Source organism: Balaenoptera physalus, assembly GCF_965194825.1.
Source record: "Balaenoptera physalus genome assembly, chromosome: 2".
Taxonomy (NCBI): Eukaryota; Metazoa; Chordata; class Mammalia; order Artiodactyla; family Balaenopteridae; genus Balaenoptera; species Balaenoptera physalus.
Window position 1 is genome coordinate 142,763,378 of NC_138883.1, and position 20,518 is coordinate 142,783,895.

At 51.8% G+C, this 20,518-nt stretch overlaps 1 protein-coding gene across 12 annotated transcripts in view; it reads right to left on the reverse strand.

Moving 5' to 3' along the window:
* Positions 1-8,660: 8,660 nt before the first annotated feature.
* BLM (BLM RecQ like helicase) overlaps positions 8,661-20,518 on the reverse strand; it is a 102,202-nt gene continuing 90,344 nt past the window's right edge. For 2 of the 12 annotated variants that reach the window (XM_082448520.1, XM_082448524.1), the window contains 4 exons: positions 16,497-20,397; positions 13,179-13,324; positions 9,994-11,753; positions 8,661-8,839 (listed from right to left, as the gene is read on the reverse strand). In XM_082448520.1, the coding sequence (XP_082304646.1) occupies positions 20,220-20,397 (178 nt within the window). In that variant the 3' untranslated portion in view covers positions 8,661-8,839; positions 9,994-11,753; positions 13,179-13,324; positions 16,497-20,219. Of the gene's footprint in view, positions 8,840-9,743; positions 11,754-13,171; positions 20,398-20,518 lie in introns of all 12 variants that reach the window. The other 10 variants (XM_082448519.1, XM_082448531.1, XM_082448529.1 and 7 more) reach the window with 10 other exon arrangements.

The following is a 20,518-nucleotide window of genomic DNA, read 5'->3' on the forward strand; positions in this document are numbered from 1 at the left end:
AAAAGGATAGTAGCAGGAGGCTCCCCAGGCAGAGGGACACGCAGGCAAAGGCCCGGAGGCTTGCTCTCAGCACCCGGCAGTGAGCAGCAGGTGGGCCGACCCCGATCCTCACCGGAGCAGACCATCAGGAGTTGCCGAAATGGACTGGTTTTTCAGCCTCCACTTACGAAGGGTGGAAGCAGTTGGAGTAAAACGAAAACATGCTAGTTGCCAGGCATCGATGTGTATGGAAACTGGGGATTGCGCGGCTCTGTGTCACCTCCTGATTAGTGTGTCTGCAGGGGAGTTGAATGCACTTCTGCAGTGGGATCCATCGCATCTTCTGACACTGTCATTGAAGCAGTCTTTCCTCACCGGCGGTCAGGGAGCAGACAATGGGCATGGCCACTTTGTTTAATGAGCTCGCCCTGGCGCACAGACGAAGGGAAAACTTACCAAGAACAGAAGTGAGCAGGGACACCTGAAGCCTTGTGTCTGAAACCAGGCTTGTTAGAATCCCCAATCCTAGGCACCAGAGCCCTTAATTAGCTAAAAAAATTCCTGAAATGCACAAAAGAAGGTGAAAGAAACTGGACTCTCTATCTAGGAATGTCATATAATATATGCACCATTTGAAGGAAGCTGGCTTGGGCTCCTCCAGCCTTGCCCCAAGTGGCTTCAGGCTCTGGGGGAAGGATTTCTTCATTTCTCTTCCTCCTCCCTCGTTAATTTGTTGCTGGTAGCTCTGGCTGAAGTGCTGATGGAACCCCCCTTTCCTGTCCTCCCCAAGGCCGGGTCCTGTTTGGGGGCCCTCGGCCAGGCACGGCTTTGTCCCCATTCCCTGCCAGTGTGCCGCTCTCAGGGTGTTCAGTGGGGACAGCACTGGGCATCTGTGATGTGCCAGGCTCTGTGCTGGGCACCCAGGACCCAGACCCACTCTGCTGTCACAGAGCTCACTACCATGCCGAAGGGTCAGGGCTGTGGGCACATGGGAGGCCCCATTGGATGTTCCTCCATCAGTGGGGGACCCTGTGTAGGCAGCTGAGGGGCCAGAGCTGGCAAAGGGGAAGGAAATGGCCATCCAGTCTCAGTACCTGCCCAGACTGGCTTCTGAGCTCACGTAGACACTCTGGACGGACTCCCAGGAATGCAGGGAATGGGGCTGAGGGACTGGGGCGATGGTTGGACCCATTTCCCTGGGACTGGGTGGTCACTGCCCCTTCCCTGAACCCCTCAGGCCTTCTGCATGGGTGGGGCCCCTACATCCCCTTATTCCCTGGCAGGCAGCCCAGCAGGAACCTCTCTGCTCCCCAAGCTCTGCTTTCTTGTTTGAGTTGCATAACAATCTGCCCAGACCAGCTCTGTACCTTGTGCACCCAAGGCTGTAGCCCAGCACAGCCCTTTGGCTAAAAAAACCCAACCAGCCAACCAAACAGATCTCTGGCATAGGGAAAGGCTATTGGTGGTTCTGGGCAGTCTTTCTGGGGAACTGGCTCTTGGGGACTGGCTGGCTCTGGAGTGAGCTTGGGTGAGTCCCAGCTGAAGGGTCCTCCTGGAAACTGTGTCCTCCTGGCGAGAGGCCTAGCATCCCATCTGTGGGGCCTGCCGGAGCCCTGGAGAATTTATCCTACACACACACACACACACACACACACACACACACACACACACAGAGGCATGCAAAAGGATGTCATCACAAGGGTAGTCATCACAGCACTGTTGTCTTAGCAAGACTAGAAATAACCTACGTATCCAACAGTGGGGGAGGGGGATCAGGGATTCTGGGCGTCCCCTCAGTGGAATGCTGCAAGTCCGGAAAAAGAACGAGAGTCCCTGGAGTGTGCTCACAGGGGAGGGGGCAGCTCCTCTGTGCCCATCCGTCAGAGGCTGCCATAAACCCTGCAGCCGGGGCTCCCATGTCCCTCAGAGGCCCCCTCCCCATGCAGCCTCACTCAGCGCCCTCTGCATCACACTGCTCTGTCCCTACTGGGTACTGGGGCTGGGGCAGAAAGGTGAGCTGGAAGACCTCAGAGCCAGGTGGGCTGCCAATCCCAGCTGTGTGGCCTACAGCAACCCATTTGCTGCTTTTTTGCCTCAGTCTCCCCATCTGTAAAATGGGGACAATTTACCTACCTCGCAGGTGAGGTGAGCACCTGGTACACAGAGTAGGTGTCCGACAGAGGTGAATGTGACTTTTAAGTTCTGCCCGGTGGGAACTGTGGGCGTGCAGATCAGAGGCCGGGTGGGTTCGGGAAGGTGGGGGAGCTGCGGGCTGGGAGGAGCAGGGGCTCAGGCTGCGGCCTTGCCTGTCACACGCTCTGTGTTCGCCCACGGCAGACGAGGGGAAGAGTTCACGCCGCTGTTTTCTGAGGGAGGAGGAGGCACATCAGGCGACACAGGGTGACAGCCCCAGCCCTCACCCCCGCCCCCCCAGCCCCCGCCTGCCTGGAGATTCACCCAGCACTGCTGGGGTGGCGGTGACCTCAATTCACCCACGGGTGATGGGGGCTTGCCCCAGAGCTGCGTTTGCTCAGCGAGCTCACTACGTGAATAGAGAAAACGATTCGAGGGAACTTCTGGGGGAGCTGGTGGATACTGTGTGGGGTGATGTTTCCCAGGGTTCTAAGGGGCACAGGGGGTGCTGAGCTGGAAGGCATGGGGGTCTGAGAAGGAAGTTCCCACTGGGTCTGGAGGTCGGGGACCCAGCCCTGGCCGGGGTCCTCCATGGTGTCTGATGGTGTCCGACCTCCTGGACCCACAGACCCTCAGTGGGCTCTGTAGGGAATCTCTGTCCCCTCAGGAAAGTTGGACTTTTTTTCCCAATTAAACTCTTTAGCACTTTTCTTCCGTTACTGACTTGATGATTTCCCCCTTTCACTTCCCCTCCTCCTTTAAGCTTATATCTCATTGTTATTCTTTTAATAAACTTTAAAATAAGAAATACATGTTATCTTTTTTATATCTTTCAAGGACCCCATGAAGAAGATTTACAATGTCCTTATTAAAAAAAAACAGGGCTTCCCTGGTGGCCCAGTGGATAAGAATCTGCCTGCCAATGCAGAGGACACGGGTTCGATCCCTGGCTGGGGAAGATCCCACATGCCGCGGAGCAACTAAGCCTGTGCACAAGTACTGAGTCTGTGCTCTAGAGCCCGCGAGCCACAACTACTGAGCCCGCGTGCCTAGAGCCCGTGCTCTGCAACAAGAGAAGCCACTGCAATGAGAAGCCCGCGCACCGCAACAGAGAGTAGCCCCCGCTCACTGCAACTAGAGAAAGCCCACGCACAGCAACGAAGACCCAACACAGCCAAAAATAAAATAAATAATTTATAAAACAAACAAACAAACAAAAAGGGACTTCCCTTGCGGTCCAGTGGTTAAGACCTCACACTTCCACTGCAGGTGGCGCAGGTTCTATCCCTGGTTGGGGAACTAAGATCCCACATGCCTCCACACAGAGCGGCCAAAAAAAAAAAAAAAAAAAACCAAAAAAACAAACATACAATGTCCTTATTTTTCAGATGAGGAAACAGTCAGCGAGGACAAGGGACCTGGCTGAGGTCACCCTACTGGTAAAAGGCCAAGGCCCAGTCTCACTCACATGCCTTCTTGGCTCCCCGACACCAGGCACCGGCTGGCACTGGGCCATAGGGCTGAGCAGAGCAGGCTGGCCCATGGGGGCCGGGGCGGGTCACAGCCCACAGAAGGGGGCAGGGGCCTGACCTGTGGGTTTGGGAGGCATGTCAGGGAGGCCTCCAGAGAGGGGGTCTTGGGATCTAGGCGTGAGGGAAGGAGGGTAGGAAGGGGATTCTGGTGGAGGAAAAAGCGTGTGCAAAGGCCGGGTGGTGTGGGGAAGGCGAACTTAGGCCAGGGTGGCTAGAGTGAGGGTGCAAATGGAGAAGGATGGGGTCAGGGCTGCACTCAAGAGGTGGGAGTGGGAGGTGAGGGTAGTGGAGTCAGATGGGGCTCGGGTGCCCCCAAGGCTACAGGGAGGAGAACCCTGGCCGGGCATGTCCCAGACACTTACCGAGGCTGGGCCGGGCCCTCAGCTGCCTGGGTCCAGGGCCAGTTAGAATGGGCATCTGTCTCACAGGCTTAGGATCCCAGGACAGGGACAGGAAACTCTGGCCGAGGGGCCAGGAGACAAGCTCAATGGTTCTTCCAGCCAAGAGGGGCTGAAGACCCTGGAAACCAACTCCCCTCTTCAGCTCTTCCCAGGATTTAGGTGCCCAGGTCGGGACCTGCAGAGACTCTGGATCCTCATGCTGCCTTCCTAAAAGCCTTATTTACACTAAAGTGTTAATGACTCATACAGCTTAAAATGTAGTGGTTCTCAACTCCGGCTATTCAGAAGAATCATCTGAGGTGTGTGTGAAGGTAATGACCATTGTTTATATAAAAATGACACATGCTCGTTCTCAGACAAAACAAAACAAGCAATCTAGAAAAGTACAAAGAAGGAAGCCATAAATCCCCCCATTAGAATGCCAACTTCCTGAGCAAAGGATTTTTATCTCTTCTGTTCTCTGCTGTATTCTCAGCTCCTAGAACTTTCTGGCACAGAGTAGATGCTTAATACAGCCCATCATTCACTGTTAATATTTGGTGAACGTCATCTGTACACAGAGAACTTTGGAGAGACAACAAGGTACAGGTAGAGAGAAAGGTAAATAGGTGGAAATAATTTTTAAAAATGGGATTGTACCACACCTGCTATATTTTAAACTACTTAATTTTAATTGAGTTTAACAGAAAGAAAATGAAAAAATTGCTGAATCTTAAATAAATTTTTACTTTCCACAGAGATATTAGTTCATAATGAATGTCTCTAACAGTAAGAAAAAAATTATGAAACTCATTAAGAGATTGGAGTCTTGGGGAAAAAAAATAAACCCTTCACTTTGGGCAGGCTCAGTATTTCTTGGGATGAAAAGGATGATCACTTCCTGTATACATCCTCCCTCCCCACACCCTACAGCTCCTGATTTTGATGCTAACATTTTCACTTTGTCAAGGTTTATAACACTTACACTCTGTTCTGCAACTATAATTCTCCTAGTATTTCGTCTTAGTTCTGTACTTAAATAGATTCCATTCCATTTTTTAAGCTCACTGTGCCCCTAAGTTTTGCATTCGGAGTCATTTCTTGGCTGAATCAGGAAAATCTGTGAAGGACTTTGAATTAGACCAACAAAAAAGACTGGTGGGTGTCCTGCATTTAGGGACTCATGCCGTTCATTGTCTTTGAGCAAATCTAAGTTGTAGAAAACCTAGAGTAGGGCTTGTCCATCAGAAATGCAAATGGATTTTGTCCAGTGGAATACAACTGACTGCTGTAAATCCTATGTAAATTCATTTCAGTATTCCTTATCTGCCTATATATGTGTGTGTTGTTCCAATTTTCCTTTGAATCAACTGGAAAATATTACTTGTTCCCTAATTACTTAAGTAATTACATGGAAAATATTACTTGTTCCCCAATTACTTAATTGGAAAATATTACTTGTTCCCTAATTACTTGAGTTTAATAAAAATTTTGACATGTGTTCATTTTATATTGTCTGAGAGTCATGATTTTACCTTGGAAAAAATGGACACTTTTTTTTTTGGCTGTGCTGTGTGGCTTGCGGGATCTTAGTTCCCCAACCAGGGACTTGAACCTGGGGCCATGGTAGTGAAAGTGCCGAATCCTAACCACTGGACCGTCAGGGAACTCCCCAAAACGAACACTTTTAATGGTTAGCTAGATTTCACGGCTGAGTATGTTTTTTTTTTTTTTCCTTCAAAAAAAGGCTCAAGGGTGCTATTTTCCTCGACCCTTTCCATGTTGTCTATGAATCCAAACAACCTCACTGGGTGTCAAATTCTTGGTTTCCCCCTTTCCATACCACTTTGAACACTCAGCTCCCTTGTCTTCTGGTCTTGAATGTTGCTGTGGAAAAATCTGAGGCTATCAACCAAAAAAAAAAAAAACAACAAAAAACCAACCCTCACAAGGCTACAAATTAAGAAAAGAGTTTATTTGGGGTCTTAAGGATTTTAAGTCAGGAGACACACACTTGGGTAAAACCAAAAGAGTGCTCCAGGGAAGAGGCAGAGTCAGGGGCTTGTAAAGGGAAAAGCCACGAGGCTGTACTGACGCAAGAAAGGAAATATTTGTCCTTAAGGTACTGGCTGTCATGAGTTATTTTAGGGTAAGGGTCCAATAAGTATCTGGAGTTTCTGGGACATTGGACAGATGTTCTGGATGCCTGTGTTAACACAAGAAGATTCCATCTGTGCTGAGGCGTGCTTAAGTCACACTCCCTCAGTGGCCTCCGGCTCCATTTTAGAGAGCTCCCTTAGCAATACTGACTCCATTTTTATTTTCCTTTCATGAGGTCAGATTGATTTTTCTCTCCCCTCGTTGTTGACTTGGTTTTTCCTCATGGGTGCCTAAAGGGTTGTTTTCTTTATCCTTAAAGTCCAGCAACTCCACGGGATTCAGTGTGCTCCCGGTGTCCATCAGTCTGAATCCCTTTTGTACCCTTTCAATCAACACAGTGGGTTCTCCCTTTGTTTCAGGGAGAGTTTCTCTAAACATCCTTTTGCTTTAGCTGTTGGATAATCTACTTCAGGGACTCCAAGCCCTCTGAGGTGGGAAGGTCTGTGTTCCACAATGATCATCTTCTCTTTAGTTGTTTGAATTTATGTGTCCTCTTTCTCTGAATTCACTGTGACTAGTTCAAGTTTCTCTGTGCCATGAATTTGCTTTTCAGACCTGGGCTCTGTGTTGTAACTCAGTTTTTAGATGTGCAGTGGTCCTGCTTGGGTCCTCAGTGTGTGTCCTTTCCTCAAGCTCTCTTTGCAACTCCTGATGCTATATATATATATTTTTTTAAATTAATTAATTTGTTTATTTTTGGCTGCGTTGGGTCTTTGTTGCTGCGCGCGGGCTTTCTCTACTTGTGGTGAGCGGGGGCTACTCTTCGTTGTGGTGCGCGGGCTTCTCACTGAGGTGGCTTCTCTTGTTGCGGAGCACGGGCTCTAGGCGCGCAGGCTTCAGTAGTTGTGGCTCGCGGGCTCTAGAGCGCAGGCTCAGTAGTTGTGGCGCAAGGGCTTAGCTGCTCCGCGGCATGTGGGATCTTCCTGGACCAGGGTTCGAACCCATGTCCTCTGCATTGGCAGGTGGATTCTTAACCACTGTGCCACCAGGGAAGCCCCTGATGCTATTTTTTTCATCATCTCTCCTCTGTGCTCTTTTTATATCCGACTCATCTTCTCATTAACTTTTCTCTCTCCTGAAGCTATTAGTTTCAGGGAAGCTGCCTTTGATCCTCAGCCCCATCCCCTTCCAGCCGTGCCCTCATGAGATTTCCTTCCCCTTCCTGGCAGTTGGCAGGGTGGCCTTGCGAGTTCTTTTCATCTTGCTCAGTTAATTTGAGCAACTCCTGCAGAGTTGGTGGAGCAACTCCACCACTTCTCACACGGGAACCAGGCTGCCTTCCCCCAGAAGGACGGTTTCGAGAGCTGTGTTGTTTTTAGTCTGCTTTTTGGGAGCCCAAATATGCAGGGGTTGGGGGAGACTCCCCCAACCGAGGCCACCCTTGCTGGGGGCACAGGTCTTCTGTTTCCTGCCATCCCTCACATACCCTGCACCCCAGACACCCTCTGCCCAGCCAGGCCTGTGTCCTACTCCCATGTCCCAGGCAGCCCAGGATTCATGAGGATGGAGGGCCCTGGAGGCCACTGCTCTGGAGATTGTCTTCTTAGTGTGTCGGCTCATTCTCTTCATAATTTGTCGTTGTTGCTCACTTTGTCAGGTATTGGTGTAGGTAGAGTCTGTGTTCTCCCCTCACTCTGCCTTCTAAAGTCTGAAATCCTCTCCTAGGCAGCCTCTTAACAAATGCAAATCTCCAGGTCCTGCCCACCCAGAGGTCTAGAGGCCCAGAGACTCTATTCTGTGGGTCTGGGTGGGACCTCTCCCTTCCCATCCCAAGTGATGTGGGTGTACAGGCCAGGGTTGAGGACTGCTGAGTCATTTACCAGGGCCATTTACATTTTTGTCAGATTAAAGGAATGCATCTCTGATTATGTAAAATCACATGGCTATGAACATTTCATAGTTTTGGAATGTCCTAGTGGGTGGGCATATTGGATCACTCATTCTATTGGTGAGGATTCTGAGGCCCAGAGAGGGGAAGTGACTTGCCCAAGGTCACGTAGCAAGTCAGCAACAGGTCTGAAGGGCTGAACAGACAGGTTTGAAGAACTGGAAATTCCAACCCCAGATATGGGGCCTCGGGATCAGGGCAGCCAACCTCAGAGGGCAGGAAGGTCTTTGCCTATGGCATGAGCAGCTCACTTCCCATCTTGGGGTCTTGAAGAGAAGATATGGTTGTGGCCCTTCCCCTGGGGAAATTTGGTCTGGAGCGTCACTGGGGAGGGGGGCCAGGCCAGGAGGCACACCACCAATCCCAGCCCTCCCAGGAGGAGTAACCCCACTTCCCCTCATACCTGCCTCACCCCGTTCACCCACTGCCCCATAGCCACGCCTCATCACCAGCCCAGGACCTGGTCAGGACCTTGGGCCAGGCGGCAGTTTGAGTTGTCCTGGTGAGGAAGCAGCATCAGAATAGGTGGGGAATCTGGGATCACGGCTAAAGAAGGATCGGTCAGGCCTTTCTGGGAGGGTCCCCTACCTGCCCAGGGAAGGGGCTGCGGGAGCGGTTTGGGCCATGACAGGGCAGTGCAGCTTGACCCTCCATCAAGAGGATGGGCCAGGGACTTCTCTGGCGGTCCAGTGGTTAAGACTCTGCGCTTCCACCGCAGGGGTGTGGGTTCAATCCCTGGTCAGGGAAGATCCTGCATGCAGTGGGACCTGGTCAAAAAAAAAAAAAAAAAGGATGGGCCAGGAGCCTCTGGGCAGCTGGGTCGAGCTCTCAGCATGTCCTGGGTGTTGTTAGCCCCTGGCCTGTTCTCGTCCTGCCCCACCAGCCTGGTGACATCAGGCAGCCTGAGGAGAATCCCGGGCCCAACCCTGCCTGGTTTCAGGGCTCAGCTGCCTCAGGGACTAGCAGGACCCTCTCACAGGTTGCGGTGAGGGTGGATTCCTGCAAAGGCTTGGGAAGTGCAGGCTCCCTGTAATGGAGCTGCTGAGCTCGGAATAGATCCATTCCACAGGGAAACAAGAAATACTTTATTGGAGTATTATTGTGAGGAGATGGGGAAAAGGAATCTCATCCTTCCCCATAATAAAGCTGCAACTGCTTTTCTCTCTGGGACATTTCTGCTCTTTCCTTGCTAAACGCCCCCTCCTCCTCCTCTCCCACCCCCACCTAGAGTCCTTTCTATTGTTCAATCCCAGCCCTCTGTTTGCACAGCTCTTACCAAAACAGGGGGGGCTGACAGTAGCCCCCAAGGGTGTCCCACTGAGCGTGTGAATGAGGACGGTGGCCACGGCTTGCCCAGCGCTCGCCATGCTCTTGGAAGTCCAGGAAGCGAGCCTGTGGCAGGACCACCCTGACCCCATTAGACACAGGAGCGCCCAGGGAGGAAGTGCCAACTCGGGATTCAGACTCAGGCTACCCAGGCCCCAGCTGCTGCTGCAGCCGACCTTGAACCCATCACAACATGCACGGGTTTCTTGGCTCTACAGCAAGCCCAGGAGGAGACAGGCCAGGTATCTACCACCATTTCACCAAATCCCATTTTTCAGATGAGGAAGCGAGGCTAAGGGAAGCTAAGGGCTCACGTGGCTGATACACCCCAGAGCCTGCACTCACCCTGTTCTGCAACTCCTTCGGCTGTTTTAGTCTGAGCTGCACCATGGACTCGGCACACCTCTCCATGCCCGATCCTCCGGCTGTCCCAGCCACTCCGCCGAGCACACCATCTGCTTGATCTGTGATGGGGCAGCTCCCTCCCTCTTCCCCGAGGCTTGTCTCCCCCACTAGATTGCAGGCAGCTGGTCATTATGGAGAACTGTCATCAGACTTTTTTGCCTGGGGTTTACACTTCCTAATTTGTTCTCACCATTTTGTAGTGTTGAGTCCTCTCCTCACTTTGGAGAAGGCTTGGCTCTCAGGTAAGGAGGTGCAGAGCTAGCTGAGTCCTGGGTCTTGGTTTCAGGGAGCCCTTGTGTGTTCCTGGGAGGAGCTGTACTGTCCAGGGAGCCTGCTGAGGCCTTCTTCAGCCTCTCTGAGGCAGGATCTCTTAACTTTTTAGGGGTGCTGGCCTCTTTGACCATCTGAAGAAAGTCGTGGCCCTTCTCCCAGAAATCTGCACAGACATACAAAAAGAGTACATACAATTTAGAGGTTTATACACCCTCTGACATCCATCCCTGGGTCTTCCAGGGGTTCCTAGAGTCTGTATTGAGACCTCCTATGTTAGGAGGTGCTGTCTGACAATTTCCAGAACTCAGAATCTGGTTGCTTATGATGATTATATAGCTGGATGTGTCCATGCCTGAAGGAGGTTTTTTTTTTTTTTTTTTGCTTTCTGTAAATTCATTTACTGCTTTAAAGTTTTTAACTGTTCGGCAGTTACAGGAATCTTTTTTTAATTAGAAAAATATTTACATCTCAAATACAAAAGAAAATTTTAAATTATTCTTGGTTGATCTCTAAAACCCAACCACTTACATGTGCATGATTTTTTTTTACCAACCCACTTTATCTATTCAACATGTGCATCCTGTGTACTTACTAAACATTTACTTGCACTTGCATTTCCTGTGTCAGGTTTATTCTCTCACCCTGGAGAGAGATTTCACATGTTGCTTCCTCTTCTCAATTGCATTGTCAGGATTAAGGCTTATGGCATCAAAAGTTCCTTTGTCAATACAAATATGAAATCCAGACAGCTTTGTGGAAGGATTCAAAAAGTCTTCTTCTTTTTTTTATAACTTAAAAAAAAACTAATTAATTAATTTTTGGTTGCATTGGGTCTTCATTGCTGCATGCGGGCTTTTCTCTAGTTGCGGCGAGTGGGGGCTACTCTGTTGTGGTGTGCAGGCTTCTCATTGTGGTGGCTTCTCTTGTTGTGGAGCATGGGCTCTAGGCGCACAGGCTTCAGTAGTTGTGGCATGCGGGTTCAGCAGTTGTGGCCCTCGGGCTCTAGAGCGCAGGCTCAGTAGTTGTGGCGCACGGGCTTAGTTGTTCAGCAGCATGTGGGATTTTCCTGGACCAGGGCTCGAACCCGTGTCTCCTGCATTGGCAGGTGGATTCTTAACCACTGTGCCACCAGGGAAGTCCCCAAAAGTCTTCTACGTTCAACTTAATGTTAGATAAACCTTCTTTCTCTATAATACTTCCAGAAAGCTGTATTGCAGAAGGAGAGTAATCAATTTCAGAAATATTAGAGAAACCAAATTTTGCCTCCTGTTCTTTTAGTGATCTCAAGCCATATTCTTCAAGATCTTCGTTTTCTCCCAGTTCCCCTCATTTCCTTCTCTATCAGACCAACAAGTTCAGCCAGTAAAACACCATTCCCGTTCCAGTATCAAGCACTGATGCATCCAATGGAATCTTGTGTTTCTGCCTCCACCTTATTAGTCAAGCCATAACCAGATTTCTCCTGTATCTCCATATTCTTGGAAAGTTTGCAGTTCTCTCTCACAGACAGCATCCCAATGCTCTCAGGTGTCCAGTACAGACGGGGTGAAGTCATCCTCTCCAGGACTGCCCTCTCATGTGGGTGGCTTCTTTTCTTGAGAGAGCAATTTCAAAAAAAGGATCAGGTTGAGAATGGCTGACCTGAGTGAGGACTACATGCAGTTTATTCGCCAATTTCTGCACAGATACAAGCAACATACAACACAAACATAGAGGGGTCTATGCTACAATAACAAAATTTCACGTTCAGTGAGTGTCAGGCAGTGTGCTACCTGCTGATCACGCATTATCTTATTAAACCCTCATAACAATCAATCCCATAGGGTTATGCTATTATGATCACTCTCAGGCACAGAGAAGTTAAGTAACTTACTTAAGGTCACACAATAAATGGATTCAGTTGGCCTTTGACCTCAAGCACTCTGACTCCAGAGCCATTTGATAGTCTTCCTTGCTATGAACTGGTGAAACACAGCCCGCGGGGTGACTGGCCCCATTCTGTTCTGAGGTCTGGCTTTGGATGTTGTAGGGTCGAGGCAAAGGGACCAGGCTCTAAGTGAATGCTGAAATGACGGTTTTCTGGAAAGCCTCTGTAGCACATTGGCGCCCCAAGCCCCCTATCTCAAATCCCCAACGGACTGTATCATGAAGTGGCATTTGCCTGGCTTGGCAGGGAGACAGAACTCCGCTCTCCAGCAAATTTGGGGGGTCATGTGACCCCATTTGACTCCACAGGCTGGCAAGGACTGGGAAATCTCAACTTACACTCTTTCCACTGCTTTTAAGGTTTCCTTTACCTCCACTGTTCTCTGCAAAGCGCCTGTGGGAAACAGCGTTCCTGCTTCTGCTTCCCTGTTGCTGAGTCTGTTGAAGACGTACTTGGGTGCTGGAGGAGCTTTTCCGTGACACCAGACCCCTTCCTGCTAATAGCTCTCACCAAGCAAGGCTGTTCCACCCGCACATTCCTAAACACCCTCTGGAGGCTTCCGGCCCACCCTACAGGCTCGGCTGACATTGCGGGGAAACCAAAGATGAAAGAGGTTGCCTTGCCCAAGGCCCGAAGCTAAGTTCCCAGCAGCTGAGGTTTGTATTCACCCTGAGGGCTGACTCCTGGTGCCCTTTCCTCTGCCCTAGGCAGGTCTCAAAATGTGGGCCCGGGGACTTCCCTGGTGGTGCAGTGGTTAAGAATCGGCCTGCCAATGCAGGGGATACGGGTTCGATCCCTGGTCCAGGAAAATCCCACATGCCGAGGAGCAACTAAGCCCGTGTGCCACAACTACTGAGCCCACGCGCCACAACTACTGAAGCCCGTGTGCTTAGAGCCCGTGCTCCGCAACAAGAGAAGCCACCGCAATGAGAAGCCCGCACACGGCAAAGAAGAGCAGCCCCCGCTCGCTGCAACTAGAAAAAGCCCACGCGTAGCAACAAAGACCCAACACGGTCAAAAAGAAAAAAAAAAGTGTGCCCGGGGTGGCCGGTGGCCTCAGCATCACCAGGGAGCATGTTAGAAATGCAGACCCTTAGGCCCCAGCCCAGATCTTCTGATCCAGAAACTGTTTTACCCAGCCCTCCAGAGATGCTGAAGCTTTGAGAACCACTGACCTAGGCTTCTGCCTTCTCAGCTGGGATGAAGCTCTGCACAGGTAGCGATGATTAAAGTTTGAATTCCAAGTCCTCCATGCATCCTGGTCTTCCCCACATGTGAGTGGACTCCAGAAAATCAATAAATGGGGAAATCGGCCAGCTTTCTGAGAATGAGTAAGACACCAATAATCAAAAGCATCAATGCACACATACAAAAGGAAATCTAAGTGAATACTGAGGCCAACTGGAAGGCAACTTTCACTTGTCTTGGTGAAGCCAACAGAAGCAGTAAGGGGGGAGCCTCCCCACAGGCCTGGCAGTGCCAAGTGGGCAGCGGGATTTTAAGATCCAGTGGGCGCCAGCCCCCCGTCCGCATCCTCCTATCTTATCCTCTCATGGGGAGGGCCATCTAGGCAGGTGCCTTCATAGCGGCCCCTTCACCCACCCATCCAACAAATGTTATTACGCACCTGCTGTGTGCTAGGTCCTTCCAGCCAGAAGCCCAGTCTGGGGCAAAGCGCAGACCTCAGCTAAGGACTGCGGAGGGAGTGGCAGGACTTGTAGGGTGGGGGTCCTTGCAGGCCACCTGGGGCCCCCTTCTCCTTTCCCCCGTGCAGCACCCTCTCCTTGAGCTGGAGTTCCTGCTGTGCTCCCCACTGGTACCTAGGCAGGTGACCCAGCACAGGGCACTCATCCCCTGCAAGTGAGAAGGGTGGCCAGGTGGGGAAGTGTTGCCTTCTGCTCAGGAATGGGCAGAGTGGCCCCCGTGGCGATGGCCGGACCCTGGGCTCCCCAGCCTAGAGGCCACAAGCCACTCCAGCCTCAGCACCCTGTGCAAGTTCAACTCCACTGACGCCTGCTGGCCTCGCTTGGCCCTGGCCCTGGGCTGGCCCTGGGAGGGGGTGCTTGCTCCAGGCCCACAGCCTATTCCTAGTCCACTGGGGGCTCTGACCCCACAGCCCTTCTGGAGCAAAGCCAAACCCCAAGGTGGCCGAGTGGCTCTCCCTTGCTTTATTCTGATTATAAAAATGATAGAGTTTTTTTGTAAAAAGTCAAGCAATTCAGAAAAGTAAAAATCATCTCAATTCCACCACTGTTAATATTTTGGTGAGCAACCCTCTCTATCTAAACACACACACACACACACACACACACACACACAGGTAAAGTGACAAATAAAATCTTTACTAGCCATGTTGTTCTGTATCCTTTTTAAAAAAAATGAGCTGTCATTTAAGAGACATACAATGCCGAGTGCTGTGCCTTATGGCATGGCCCTTCCTGCAGCCCACGAGGGACCTGGGGTCCCAGGCTGGGCAGCAGGGTGGCATGGATTTACAGCAAAGGAGTAGGACTCTGTTCGGCTCCTCAAAAACATGCTGTGGATGACTTTCTAGGTCAATAAGCAGAGCATCCATCACATGCTCTTAAATATAAAAAATACATTAGCACAGAGTTGGCATTTTTTTGTGGGGTGTTGGTGTGGCCTTTGCGGAATTACTTGCCAAGCTCGGAGGAGGCAGCGTGGGCTGGACAGAACCCTCATGCGCACATGCATGCATACCCCACACATTGCAGGAAATCCTGGGCCCCAGGGTGGCTGCACTGGGGCCTGGACCAGGGGCTCCCAAATTGACCCCTCAGGCAACAAAGCGTCCTCCTGCCTGCAAAGGGCCAGGACTGTTGGTCTCCCTGATGTGGGATCGCTATCTCTCGGGGATGTCTTCAAAGCATGTCAACAGCCCCTGTCCCTGCCCCATGTCCCCTCCTTGGCCAGTGGGATCTGTCGACTCCTGTCACCTTGCTACCCTGAGAGCTGCTACTTCTCTTGCTGGATGAGCAAGAGCCTCCTGCCTGTCTGCTGGCGTCCGGCCTCACCCACTCCAATCCTTTTCTGACCCTGGGGTCAGAGTAATTTTTCGAAGGCAAATCGGATCATGTCTCTCTGGCTTCAGCGCCTTCCCTGGGGACAGGTTCCTGCTCCTCAGCCAGGACCATCTTGGATGGCTCCTCCACCTCCCTCAGCCCGTCCTTAACCCCGGGGAGGTCCCCTCTCAGGCCAAGCTCCATCACACCTCCAGTCTTTACCCCTGCGGTTCCCTGGGGTGTCCTTCTCATGTTCTGAATTCCTACTCATTCTCCAAGGCTCAAACTTCATTTCCTGTGCCCCCTGGACTGGACTAGGTCTCCCCTGGGGGTTCCCGCAGCACCCCCATACCCCAAGGCTGCTTCTCCTCTCCTTCCCCCGGGGTGAGCAATCGCTGTTTCCCTCCCTGGCTGTGACCTCGCTGAGTGCCAGGGCCATGCCTGGGTCTCTGTGTTTGGCCCAGCAAACATTTGTGGGACCTCTGACCAGAGGTGCCGGCAACCAGCTCGGGTGGCAGGGCCAGCGGCTACGTTTACCGTGCAGATGAGAAGTTGAGGCTCAGAAAGGCCACAGAGCTTGCAAAGGTCATCCAGCGAGTGCGAAGGGAGCAGGAGCGCTCGGCTGGGAGCCGGGACCAGGCGGTGACAAGTGGATGGCGGTCCCCCGTGGCGGGGTACGTGTGGTCTGCACTTGGCAGGCTCGTGGGGCTGGCGTGGGAGGCCTGCTCTCGCAGTAACTGTCAAACCACGGCCGCCGCAGAGGTTGATGCTTCCGTCTTGAGGTTAGCAGGGTTCCCTGCTCCCCAGGTCACGAAAGGCTTGGGGGCCCCTCGCTGGGAAGGAGGCTCCGGGGTGCTGGCCGTGAGAGGGACTCCGGCCGCAGTTCTCGTTTCTCAAACACGCCTCCTTCCAGGCTGGGGTTTCAGACCGGTCCCGAGAGCAGTGAAGGTCACCGGGCCTGGATGTCCAGTCACCTCCCCTGCGGTGCCTGGCTCCAGCTCCTGCCCCACAGAGGGGGACGCAAGGACCTGTGTGCTCTGCTCCCACACAGAGCTGGGCAGGGGCCAGGGCCCAGCCTCTGTGGGAGCTTGAGGCTCCTGGCAGGGGCTGAATACGTGGGACCAGGACAGGCCGTGCGTGTGGGACCCACAGGGACAGACAGAGGCCCGCTGGAGTGAGCTCCCGCATCCCGAGTAGGCTGAGGGGCCATCCAGGTTACCTATGGTCACCAAACTCTCTGTGGGATGCTGGAACTACACGGTCGAGCTGTGACAACACCAAAACCCCATCCCCCACACCTGCAGGCAGTAGGGACACGGCCTCAGGCCCTCCTCCCTGGTTGGGAAATACCTCCCTTCCTCAGAACCACTTGGTTGTGTGGACTCAAGTTCAGGCTTCTGGCTAGCCTCTTGTCCTGTCCTCTGTCCTCTGCCCCGCAACCAGAACAGGGGCCCAGCAGCCCACTCTAACCTCTATGGGATTCTGTTTCCTTCTTCCTTCTTCTCTTGCCAACAGGGAACACGGGTCTGGCTGAGGAAAGTCGGTCTGGGGGTGGGGAGAACAGGAGAGTGAGTGTTTTTTGAAAGGCAGGAGCTTTCTAAAGGCCAAGGGTGCTTGTCTTAGCAGCTCTGGTGGTGTCCGGCACAACTGTGGAAATTGAGCCCTTGACTCCTAGCAAACGGGGGCTGGGCCCAAGGCCTGTGGCACCTAGCAGGGGCTGGTAGAGGCTTGGGTAACCCGAGCACGTCCCACCAGCCTGCTTCTCCAAATCCTGTCCATGATGCCACGTGGGGGACATGATTTCTGCCTTGAGTGAGAAGTGACTGCTGGAGCCTCCTGGGGACTCCACCCTGGCCTCCGCTAAAGGCCTTAGGGGCCATTGTCCCTCTGCTCAGAGGCCTCTGTCAGGATGGGGGCCCAGGGTTGGGTGAGATTCACCCCTGCCACCAACCCAGGCTGCTGCTCAGAGCAGGAGAGCCGGGGTGGGGGTGGGGGGACTCTGGGAGCCTCCCAAGCACAGGTTGGGCCTTGGGGGCTCAGAGCAGCTCCAAGCCGTAGGAGGAGCAGTTTCTTAAGAAGAGCAAGAGGGCCTGGACCACAGCCTCTGCTTCCTCTTCTGGATAAAAAACCACAGCTTAGCTGTGCTGGCTGATAATTCTGCAGCTTCTGTCCCTGGGGCCTGCCCCAGGGGCCTGAAGTTTTGAGCAGGCAGGCCCTGGGGCTTTTTGGGTGGAAAAATGGGGTTGGGAGAGGAGGTTGGATTGTTCAGGGAAAGAGCATAGACCTGGATTCCTTATAATTTATCTTCTAAACTGGAGCACTTTCAAGAATGAAAGGGAGCTGTCTTAATTATTACACGTGGGCAGCAGATGCAAACTGGGACTCTTCAGGGCAAACTGAGATGTATGTTACCCTAATTACCACCATTTCCTAGCTGTGTGGATTTGGGCAATTACATAACCTTTCTGAACTCTAGTTTCTGCATAAGAAAAGACTGATATCATGTGCCTGTCTCCCAGGGCTGGTGGAAGGATTAAAGGAGTGAATTACTGTGTGTGAAAATGCCTGAACAGTCCTCAGCATAGACTGGGCTCTCCATGTTTGCTCTCTTCCAGTGAGATAGTGGGTTCCCTGTCCCTGGAGATAAGCAAGGACTTGTCAGCTCTCTGGAGCAAGTTCTCATGGTGGGAGAGGGGCTGGGGAAGGTATGTATATAGCTGGAGAGTCAGATTCTAATCCTTCCTGTGCCCTCCGGAGGGGTGATGGCGAGGGTGGGAGAGCCCGAGCCCCCACCCTCAGGCCTACCTGTACCTGTGGTGGGCGGGCCAGTGAAGGGTCCTAGGCTGGAGCTCCTTTGTGGATTTGTCCCCGCCCCTCCTCCCAGGTGGTGGCGATTTCGGCGCTCATGGAGGACCCCTACCAGCGCCCAGCCTGGATTGGCTTTGCTATCACCACCTCTGTCTTCAGCTGCCAGAGGTCCCAGTTTTGGTTCAGGGAAAGTCCGTGTGCTTCTGTCCTCCTAAGATGGCCCTGTATGGACACGGTTGCATTCTCTGGGAGCTGGAGGCTGAACTGAAGGAGGCTGCTTGCATTTTCTGTGGCTGCTCCTGGGGACTGAGAAATTGAACAGACCCTGCTCCAACCTAACCTTTTTTAAAAAAATTAATTAATTTATTTTTGGCTGCACTGGGTCTTTGTTTCTGTGTGCGGGCTTTCTCTAGTTGCAGCGAGTGGAGGTTACTCTTTTGTTGCGGTGCATGGGCTCTAAGCACGCGGGCTCAGTAGCTGTGGCTCATGGGCTCCAGACGCACAGGCTCAGTAGTTGTGGTGTATGGGCTTAGCTGCTCCGCTGCATGTGGGATCTTCCCGGACCAGGGCTCAAACCTGTGTCCCCTGCATTGGCAGGCGGATTCTTAACCACTGCGCCACCAGGGAAGCGCCGCAACCCAACATTTTTAAAGAGGTGGGTGTGGGGCCTGCCTGACCCCGGGCTACTCCAAGGTCTCCAGGCTTCAGGTTCCTGCGGCGAGTTCCTCTTCAGTGCTTGGTGAAAGGCGTAGGTGACAGGGGTGGGGGTGGTGCTGGCCCTGCTCACAGACTCTGCGTTCCACCCTGGGGCTCCCACTGCACTGCCTTCACCTGTCCTCCCCATTGCTCCGGGAGCCCCTGGAGGCAGAGTGGGCACTGCCGAGGGCACAGCTAGCTCCAGAGTCCGGGCAGAAGAGGGGCTCAGTAAAGGAATGAATGAACGAGTGAGGTCAGAGCCGGGAAGTGACCCAATGTCTGTGGCATCAGCTCTGTGCAGAGGCTGCCCCCTCTGTCCCCAAAGCCAGAGCTGCTGAAGGGTAGAAGGGTGTGACCTCCTGCCAGACACCCTTGTGCACTGCCAGCTCTCCAAGGCGACCTCAGGCCAGTGACATTATCCCAGCAGCCTCGACTACTGGCTACTCTGCCTTCCATTTCCTCTCCTCACCCCAAGGAGGTTCTTCTGGCCACTTGAGTCAGAGCTTGCCGGAAAGATGGTTCCTGAAAATGTCAGCTCTTGCAGGCATCTGGAGGTTAACAGTGCATGGCCCTCAGCAGACTCCTGTCTGGCCAGTCTCTTGCGTTAAACGAGGGCCCAAGGGCCCAGGTGGAGGAGGCAGGAGGTAGGCGTGCAGTTACAAGGGCGGCCCCTCGGGGTGGGTGCAGGGTCTGCCTCAGCACCGTCTCCAGGCCAAGGCCACAGACTTCCAGCCAACTCTGTCTTCCAACACCTTTGGCCCAGGCAAGGTCTCCTCAGCTCTACCCTCTTGACGGAGGTCAAGGAGAGAAGTGGGACACCAAACAGGTTATCACCAAGGTTGCATGACAGCTAAGAAAAGATGTCTCCAAAAATGAGGGACTGGAAGTCCGAAAAGAGGTGCCAAAATCCCACTGTGAGACTTGCTGGCCCATCAGCCGATTCAGGGAGGGGTCTTGAAAAGTAAGGCTTCCCTGATGCTAAAGGACGTCACCAGCATTTAATACATTCTTAACATTTGACCCTGTTCTTGTGGACCCCAGATTCGGAATATCATCTAAGTGCTGACAATTTGCTAGGCAAGAGAATGGCATCTCATTGTTCTAATTGGTACTTTTAATGAGGGAGATGGAGCATTTTTCACATATTTGTGGGCTGTTTGCATTTCCTTTTCTGAGAACAGCCTACTCACATCCTTTGTTCATTTTTCTACTAGGTTGTCTTTTTTTTCTTAATGATTTATAGATACTCTTCATATATCATGGATATTAATCCTCTGCCATGTATTTTTTCCCTTTTTTCTCTGTCATTTGTTTTAATTTTGTTTACATTGTCTTCTACAAAAAGTTTTACAGTTTCATGCTGTCCCATGCGAGTCTTTTTCTTTGGCTTCTGTGTTTCATGATGTTGTACTTAAAATTTCTCTCACTGAGATGATTCAGCTGCTGCTTCAGATGTTCTGAGAAACGACGGCCACAACACTTGCAGTGGCAGCAAATCATGCATGCGTTTCAAAAGAAAATGTTTATTTTAAAAATAAGAACTGTCACCCCAAGCACTTATTTAAATATTAATAGATATGGATAAAAATTACAAATGGTATAATGAAACTAACAGCTTTATATTCACAGATGGTCAGATGCTGACAAACAACAACTAAGATCTATGTACACTGAGATGAGATTTGGTTGTTATGAAAATGCATATGAAGGCTTAAGAAACGGCCTATTTACAGGCTTTGGTGGAGCCATAATCCCCAATTTTCTACTGACTCCTGATGCCGCTTGAGAGCCATGCAAAGCTGAACTGGGTCCAAATATGCTGGAGGATTTAGTTTTAGAAGGTATCCTTCTGCATGTGCTGGACCCCCTAAAATGCAACAAAGAAAAGAAAATTAAAATGTCAAATAAAACCAAAAGTGAACAGTTTTCTCTTAACCTGCATGCAGCTATATAATCCATGATTTTCCTTGGTGTTCCATGTCTCTGTG